We start from the raw sequence: 10,000 nt of genomic DNA on the forward strand, positions 1-10,000 counted from the left end.
ATAATTAGTCCAGGAGAGATAAACAACATTCATAGCATTTGACACTGACGTCAAATAGAATATGTGTTCTAACCAGGAGATAGCAGCCAAATAACAAACACTGAACTAAATCAAAGCACAATCAAGACCTGCCATGACAGGAGATTAGTTTAGTTTAGTTTAGTTTAGTAATTGCGGGCCATCTATGGCTGAAGAGACCAGCGACGCTGTGAAGATGAATCAACCTTTCTGTGTCTGTCTGTTGATACAGTATGCCCAAATATGGAAATGACCTACGTCATCATTCTGATGTCATAGCCAATAGTACTGATGTTACAGAAGGGCCCCCAACTGCTAGTTTGTGTTGTGTGTGACGTCAGACCAAAGCTAGTATAAATTATCACAGTTTTATTCTTGCTGCATTACGGTAACTGAAATCAGCATTTGAAATGATAGTGTACTTTTCAATAGAGTAGTTATACTCGACGAAGTGAAGCAGACAAGTTGTCAAAACTAGAGTACATTTTTCTCAGGACCGCTTGCAGCCATGCCCTCATGGTCAATCTACAATATGAAGGAAGAAGAGGAGAATAACCATTCGGATGCCGAAGGCCAAAATGGAGCAGCAGCCGTCAAAAGCAACAAGCCGGAGAACACTCCGTTCAAACAGCAGAGGTTACCGGCCTTGCAGCCCGTCCTGACCGCAGGCACCGTCTTTCCAGCTTTCTTCGTCATGAGCCTCATCTTCATCCCCATCGGGATCGTCCTCTTGGTCATATCCAACAACATCACAGAGTTTCAGATGGATTACACCGGTGTTGAGCAGGTAAATCCATGCTACGACTGCGCTCACAACTTCAACTGGACCAGCACTAAACCATGCACCTGCTCTGTACCCTTTACACTGGAGCAACCCTTTGAGAGTGATGTCTTCATGTATTACGGCTTGTCCAACTTCTACCAGAACCACAGGCGTTACGTGAAGTCGAGGGACGACAGGCAATTGAATGGTGACCGGTCAGCATTGAAGAACCCAAGTAAGGAATGTGAGCCCTACCGCCTCAGAGGTGGCCTGCCTATCGCCCCGTGCGGTGCCATTGCAAACAGCCTCTTTAACGACGTTCTGGAGTTGTATTACATTGATTCCGGTGGCACGAGACATCTCGTTCCTCTGGTGAAGAAAGGCATAGCGTGGTCGAGCGACAAGCATGGGAAGTTCAGGAATCCACATGGAGATGGCGATCTCGCCGCAGCTTTCCAAGGCACTGCCCAGCCGGTGAACTGGACGAAGCCCGTTTTTGAGTTGGACCCGTCGGACGCCGACAACAACGGCTTCATCAACGAGGACCTCATCGTGTGGATGCGCACGGCCGCCCTGCCCACCTTCCGCAAGCTCTACCGCATCATCCAGAAGTCCAGCGCGAATTCCACTCTGCCAAGTGGAAACTACAGCCTGGAGGTCGTCTATAATTACCCTGTGCTTAACTTTGATGGCAGGAAGCGCATGATCCTGAGCACCACGTCCTCCATAGGCAGCAAGAACCCTTTCCTGGGCATTGCGTACATCACCGTGGGCTCCCTCTGCTTTGTCCTCGGCATGCTTCTGCTCATCGTCCACCATAAATACCGCAACCGCAACAACAACAACTATTTTCCCCACTAACTTCAGGCACTGCAGGCTCCCATCATGATCATACTTGGATTAGCTTGATGATGGATGGCATTTAGTTAAAATGTATCCTACCCATGCAGACGTAATAGAAGTACACCAAAAAATGGATTGGGCCATTACTAAGGCCGTTTTATTTTTATTTTTTTGTTCTCATGATGCTTATTCACAGGAAATAAATGCTATACAATCTTAAACAGTATTCTGTAAAGGTTTTGTTATATTTTGATGTCTGACAAATTAATCAAACACAATCAGACACTTGGCCAAGGAACGGGTGATGGAATGGGACACAATCAACAGCTCTATGGTTCCTCGCAGCGCGTCGTTCCGTGGGGTCATCTGTCTGCTAGACTACTATTAGTGGCCAAACACTGGCTTTATCGCCATGTAGGGCACAGAGCTGACTGTTATTCTCATCCATAATAATAATGATAAACAAAAGCTATATAAAGTGCTTTAAAATTTGCCTTTTCTGACCATGAAAATGATTTAAGATTTGCAAATTGACAAGACCCCTGGTGTACACACAATTGTTCTGTGAAGTGCTCGGCCAAATCTACAAATGTAATGCCTTCTAAATCAGTAGTTCTCAAACTTTTACGTGCCAAGTAGGATATATGTTTGACCGCGGACCACTTTCAATATTTTTGAAGCGGTGAAAGCCGCTTCCAAGGTGTGGCTTTGTCTGTCCAATGTCTGTCCCGTGCATGCAGAATTGAGGATTGGTCCAACTTCACATGACAATTTGGCCCTCCAGACAAAATCATTCATTCATTCAGAATTCATGAAGATATAGAACTAAAGCACATAGAAAGTATAGATCTAGAAGATAGAATGTATAGATCTAGAACACAGATTTCATAGCTCTAGAACACACACAGAATAAGAATTCACCGCTTCACTTCGAACCGAGTTTCGATTTTTCAAAAATGTACAAGTGTGCTGTTACCTGTATATATATTGTATATCTGCTATTTTTGAAGAGTCAACACTACAATCTAAAATGGAACAGATGCTTTCCTGGTTTACATGTGTTAACTTGGGCCTCTGCGGTGGTGAATCTGCAACAGAATGCCCTCCTCTCTCATACTATTTATTTATCTCTAGCCAAATTCCAACACTAACTTCCACACTCGCTCCCTCCACTCACATCCTCCACTCACATCCTCCACTTGCGCCTTAATAGTCCCACCTCTGGGCGAGGATTAGTTGTGAGTCCGGAGGACTGGAGCAGCCTGAACTGATGGCCACATCCCAATGTGCAAATGTCTGCCTGCTTGCATCCCCCCTGCTCCACATGCTGTATTTCTCTCTAATATCCCAGCAAGCACGGTCAGGACCTGGACCAATCAGTGATATCTCGATTGAGGCCTGATCAAGTCAAACCATGACTAACTAGTCAGATCTGGTCTAGAATATCACCTGATTTCACCCAACATAAATCCTGCCCACGAAAACGGATGTCTTGGATTAATCAGAGAGGGTCCGATCGAGGCCAGATAAATGTCATAATTAGTCAGATATGTCCCAGAATATTACATGATCATATTTCAACTAACATTACAAACAATAACAATAATCCTATAGTCCATGTGACATCCTGGTAATGACGTCAAGATCATCCCCATAAGGGCTGTGATCTGGCCTGGTTCTGAACATCACCGGAGTCACCGGAGGACGTTATCATAACGTCATCATGACATCATTTGGCTTGCAGGGATGCTTATGAATGGAGCTGTTTGACATGCATTCTCCCACACTCAGGCACAACAAACAGCATTATTGTGTAAATAAAGATCAAACTATTATTTAGGTTGTAGGTTTGTAGGTCTTCATTAGGTTTGATCACTGTTATTCAGATAACATACTGTATATATAAATAATATACTGTATATATAAATGCGCTTCAGTATCCCTTCCAGTTGAATCACTCTCAGAACGTTGATACACAGTGTGTGCTTGAGCAGAGATTAAGGTATTGGAATTTGGCTCCTGTCTCAATATCTGTTTGGTCTTGCTCTCAACCTATGTTTCTGCGTCATTCTTTGTGCTGTGCAAAGCGTGTGCAATCTGTGCATTTGTGTGTGTGCGCGCGCGCGCGCGCGCGTGTGTGTGTGTGTGTGAATCCGTCCATCAGTGTGTGCCTGCAGCTAGCGTGTCAGATTCAAGGTTCCACAGTTGCCAAGGTTGCTAAGAATTAGTATCAGCTCAGCATAAACACAGGAGAGGACTCTTTGCATTGCAGATATAACTAGCTTGGCGTTGCTCATACTAATTCCTCACTGCGTATCGGATATTAGTCTTTTCATTTCCAAGGGTGGATTAAAAAAACGATTGGTTAGACCAGACCAATGCTGGGCCCTGATTGGTCCCCCAAATCTTTGGGGAGAGGAAATGGATCACAATTGAGCGGGGCCAGACCCATATTCGCCAAGGGCAAGTTTTTCGCCCAGGTGGATTGGTGTGGTTCCAGGCTAAGATATAAGCCCACTGTACAACAGAGCAAAATATCTCCATCTCTTTCACTCTTTGTCAAACACCTACCCAGTCACTCAAGTACGTGAGTCACTCACTCTCACATACACATACAGTACACTCCCATCAATAAACGCAACGTTCCATGTTCATGCAGTGAGGTGAACGAGATGCAGAGGGTGTGTGTGTGTGTGTGTGTGTGTCTTTATAAGTGTACCATGCATTGCTGACACAAGTATGTACACACACATATATATATATATATATACTCTTATACTGTGCATGTCCATGCACGACATATCCCCCCAAAAAAGACCAACATACCGGTACGTAAGTCTGACTTCATAACTTTTGGCTTCAAGCTAGTTTTCTATTTTCCAACATAAAAATGTCTTTGATCAAAGAGAAGCTGAGAGAGAGAGAGAGAGAGAGAGAGAGAGAGAGAGAGAGAGAGAGAGAGAGAGAGAGAGAGACGGACGGACGGACGATGGAGGTACACAAACATGGAGAAAGAGAAACAGAAAGAGAGAAGAAAATAACAGAACAGAGGGAAACTCTAACTCCTGCCAGTGATAAAACTGCCGACAGGTCCAACGTAGTCAGACCTAAATAGGAAACAGACTGATACAGAGCCTGTGTGTGTGTGTGCGTGCGTGCGTGCGTGCGTGCGTGCGTGTGTGTGTGCGTGTGTGTGTGTGCATGCGTGCGTGCTTGTGTGCGTGCACGCGCTTATGTGTGTGCGAGACACGCATGGCGAATGAGAAGCACATTGTGGACGTGTTTTGGACATAATTTGAGGATCATAAGGCACCATGAATAAAAGTGTCAGTGTGTCAGGTTTGAATACAGAAAGTGTGCATCACTTGTCAATATCTGTGCCCACTGCCCAGAGCACGATGTTAGAGACTATAGGGCTGTGAGGGTCAAATCACTGAGTCTCATTGAGAGATTTGTCAAAAGAAGAGTTTAGACAAACTTTTCTGGGGACCTCCTGGAAGCCCATCAAGGACCCCTGGGGGATCCAGGACCCCACTTTGAGAAACAATGGCATTGTGAGCTTGTAGATTGGCTATCTATGTTGAATATACTCACACCAGAATATGCTAGAGTTAATATATGTTGAAAATGTTTAAGAACCACTGGCAACGTGGCATGTTGAGAACTGTTATTCTCAGCTCAGATATTTGGTGTAGAGGGAAAAAAGGAGCGCATCTAGTATAGAGCCCTGGGGGACTCCAGTTAAATAGGGTTTAACGTGGTTTAATGGATTTGTTCAGCAGGCGACAGAAAGGTCCAGCATCATACAAAAACCACATTCATCCATCTATCATCCTGGGGCCTTTTCCACCACAAGAACCTTGGTTCAAGAACCAGTGCCGTTCAACGTTCTTGGAACCTTGGTTTGTTCTTGCGAACCGGCTTGCGTTTCCACCAGATTGAACCAGATTGAACCAGATTGAACCAGAGGAACCAAGGATGTTGTGGTTCCCGTTCCGAACCAACTATTACGGTTCGGAACCAACTTGGTGGATAAGCTCACCTCTGGTTCATCCCATAGGCGGGAGAAAGAAATAACCTGAACCGGTTCTTTGCCGGTCGAAAAGCGCCCCTATAGTGTGTGTGTGTGTGTGTGTGTGTGTGTGTGTGTGTGTGTGTGTGTCCCATTATGGAGATACATGGAGATCCCTGATGTCATGTCATCAGTATGATGTCATAGTACTGATGTCATAGGCTGGCTGCTTCCAAGTACTCCGCAATAAATACTCTTCCCTGGTACAGTAAAATGTGGATCCTCTGAGAAATAATCTGAGGACTACTGTACTGACATGGACATACAATAGACTCATAACACTGTACTGACATGGACATACAATAGACTCATAACACTGTACTGACATGGACATACAATAGACTCATAACACTGTACTGACATGGACATACAGTAGACTCATAACACTGTACTGACATGGACATACAATAGACTCATAACACTGTACTGACATGGACATACAATAGACTCATAACACTGTACTGACATGGACATACAATAGACTCATAACACTGTACTGACATGGACATACAATAGACTCATAACACTGTACTGACATGGACATACAATAGACTCATAACACTGTACTGACATGGACATACAATAGACTCATAACACTGTACTGACATGGACATACAATAGACTCATAACACTGTACTGACATGGACATACAATAGACTCATAACACTGTACTGACATGGACATACAATAGACTCATAACACTGTACTGACATGGACATACAGTAGACTCATAACACTGTACTGACATGGACATACAATAGACTCATAACACTGTACTGACATGGACATACAATAGACTCATAACACTGTACTGACATGGACATACAATAGACTCATAACACTGTACTGACATCGACATACAATAGACTCATAACACTGTACTGACATGGACATACAATAGACTCATAACACTGTACTGACATGGACATACAATAGACTCATAACACTGTACTGACATGGACATACAATAGACTCATAACACTGTACTGACATCGACATACAATAGACTCATAACACTGTACTGACATGGACATACAATAGACTCATAACACTGTACTGACATGGACATACAATAGACTCATAAGACTGGACCACAGCAGATCAACTGTACTGACTAGGGCTGTCACAATTATTACATTATCGTCTAATCGCAATTATTTGACATAATCGCAAATATTTTGTCATAATCGTCATAATCGTGAATGTTGAAAAATGTTCATACATTTACAAACATTTTCAGAAATAGTGGAAATAGCAGATCTACAAGCTCACAACGCGTCGCATCGCGACGCGTTGTGAGCTTGTAGATCGGCTATTTCCACTATCAATGTTATTTTTTTAAGTAGAATGTTGTCAAATATGTCAGTAATTTCTTTGTATATTTAGGTTATGTGTCATATCTACCATGTGCAACTTGAAAGCCTAAAGCCGAACAGAAATGTAATAACACTTAAATCGTTAATCGCAATTATTTGAGTGACAATTAATCGTCATATAAAATGTCATATCGTGACAGCCCTAGTACTGACAGTGACATACAGTAGACTCATAACACTGGACCAGAGCAGATCAGACAGCTTCACTGTTATGTGGTGAGAGAAATATTAATGTGGTTTATCAAGGAATGGTCGGCCTTCCACAATGACTGGCCTTTGTTTTACTGCAGGGCTGGTCAGGGAATTACCCATTAGTCATCATGGCTCAATTTCCATAAAAAAATCACACCCGTGTGAAGTGGAGCTGTGTGTGTGTGTGTGTGTGTGTGTGTGTGTGTGTGTGTGTGTGTGTGTGTGTGTGTGTGTGTGTGTGTGTGTGTGTGTGTGTGGATCATGTGTACCGATTTTTGTGACATTTGAAGAAAATATGTAGGAAAAGGAGCAAAAAGTGTGTTTTGGAGAAAATTCAAGATGGCGGAAAATCTATCATGGCGCAAATGGGCGTGGCCTATATGGGGAGATGCGTCATGACCCAAGGAATCCAGGGAAAAAATATTTTTAATTTTCCGACCTACGGTTCAAGAGTTACAGGCCAAAACGTAAAGTGGGGTGTTATGGCGCCACCATGCGGCCAAATGACACAATTATTTTTTATTTAATCCTTGAAATCATTATGAACCTCCTCTCCAAGTCTTGAAACTCTAGCCCCTATGGTTTGCGAGAGACAAATAATTGAATGTGAGTTTTTGCGATTCCCATTATAAGTCAATGGGGAAAATTAATTCACTAATAAATTAATATCAATTAAACTATTGAACCTTTCTCTTAGCAAGTTACTAGCCCACGATTCCCGAGTAAGCCGGTCGATTTGACATATGGCGCGAGTGTGTGGTGGCAAAACTGTGGGACTAGTAGCGTGCCGAAGTTTAGGAAGTTCAGGCTACATACAGACACACAGACAGACACACAGACAGACAGACACACAGACAGACCCACACAGCCACGTATAGGGAGCCTGTGCTTCACACAGCTCCAAAAAGGAAAACATTTCTGCATCCGGATAGCAGTTTTGATTCCAAACCATAATTAAATAATGCTTTTTACTTTGATTTCATGCTTCAGGACAGAAGTCTGAAGAAATGTTGCTACAGATTGTGTTTTTTTGGTCTTGTCATTCAGAGTGAATTTACCACGACTGAAAAAGCGGAATCCCGAGAAGCCCGTTGCACGATGGTCGCATCCAAAGCGTTGTGAGCTGCTATTCTCGCCATGAGACACAAAGTCAGGCAGTGAAGCATGAATCGGGCTTGATATGATTATGATATGATATAGTACCCTTTTTTGAAGCGGTGAAAACCGCTTCCAATGAATGGCTTTGTGTGTATCACGCCCATATATGGTCATTTCAGTCCAGAATGAACAGGCTTTTTCAAAAACAGAATGTCCGTTTAATTACCATATATGGTGATCTCAGTCCAGAATGAACAGGGTTTTTCAAAAACACAAAGTATGTTACCTTATGTCCATATATGGTCACTCCAGGCCAGAATGAACAGGTTTTTCCTGTCCCGTACGTGCAAAATATCAGTCCAGAATGAATAGGCTTTTTCAAAAAGCAAAATGTGTGTCCCATGTCCATATATGGTCATTTCAGTTCAGAATGAATAGGCTTTATCTGTCCTGTACGTCCAGAATATGTGTGCGGTGTCCCTCCCGGTCAGATGAATGGATACTTTGAGGATTGGTCAAGCTTCACATGATAATTTGGCCTTCAGGTTTTATCTGTCTTGTACATGCAATAGGTCTCACCTATTGCAGCAATGACAAATAGCCGCATAAGAGCAAAAGCAAAGGCACAATATCATACCGGCTCTCCAGACAATTATATACTAAGATTCACCGCTTCACTTCGAACTGAGGTTTGATTTTTATATTAACTACTTGAACTGTAGTGTCCATATTCTGAGAACTTTTGCCCAAAATAGCAGATCTACAAGCTCACAACGCCTCGCAGTGCGAGGCGTTGTGAGCTTGTAGATCGGCTATTTTTGGCAAAGAGGTTTGTGTAGAGGGGAAAAAGAGCAGACTAAGTATAGAGTAAAAGGTCAAGTTTATTAAGTATTGATGGTTCAAGTGGTTAAATATCTGAAAACACAAATTGACATCAATCCAAAATACAATGATGATCGTGCTGTCATACAATGAAACTATAATGGAATCTATGAAAAGGTTGTGGGGTTCCTTGCTTCATCTCTCTCTCAACTAAGGGGTCCTTGGCCTGAAAGTGTTGAAGACACACCTAGCAGGCTATTCTGGGTCTAATGTTCACTAAGAATTGTCGATCTACAAGCTACAATGCGTCACAGCATGCCACGTTGTGATCTTGTAGATTGTCAATCTTCAGTGAACGTTACACCCAGAATAGCCTGGTATTTTCAGCGATGAGATTTGGTGAAGAGGGGAAAAGAGAAATCCAAGTAAAAAAGGTCAAGTTTACTAAGAAGAGTGAGAGTGGTTAAGGGTACTGCCGGTGTCTGTCATACAGTGTCACACTGCTCTACTTTGTAAAATAAAGCAGTGGCCCATTAAGCGACAAATTATACACTGGATATGCATTTGCGTCATAGTTTTATCATGTATTAAACCATGTTATTCACACTAACAAAGTCCATTTCACAATCTATCTCTTCACTATGTCTACTCTCTCCGTTGCCTCAATACATTTCTTATCTATCGTAGCCTTTAAAATGTTGATATGGCTCAAGTTACCACAGTGTAAATCTATTATCCGGGCCTCTACTAGGAACTGGCCAGTCACCAAATCAAATCTCTGTCATGATTAAGAGCAATGGACTGTGTTAAAACCCA

General features: G+C 42.8%; 2 protein-coding genes across 2 annotated transcripts in view; one reads left to right on the plus strand and one right to left on the minus strand.

The window, feature by feature from the left end:
• LOC308286362 (semaphorin-3D) overlaps nucleotides 1-10,000 on the minus strand; it is a 190,348-nt gene that overhangs the window by 175,397 nt on the left and 4,951 nt on the right. The gene's annotated exons all lie outside the window — the stretch shown is intronic.
• Nucleotides 551-1,642, plus strand: LOC308286363 (cell cycle control protein 50A-like; the record flags this gene model as incomplete). The annotated part of the gene is made up of 1 exon (XM_080727359.1): nucleotides 551-1,642. One exon carries the CDS (start codon nucleotides 551-553, stop codon nucleotides 1,640-1,642), a length of 1,092 nt encoding a protein of 363 aa, XP_080583485.1.

Source organism: Nannobrachium achirus (genome assembly GCF_963921795.1).
Source record: "Nannobrachium achirus genome assembly, chromosome: 6".
Classification (NCBI taxonomy): domain Eukaryota; kingdom Metazoa; phylum Chordata; class Actinopteri; order Myctophiformes; family Myctophidae; genus Nannobrachium; species Nannobrachium achirus.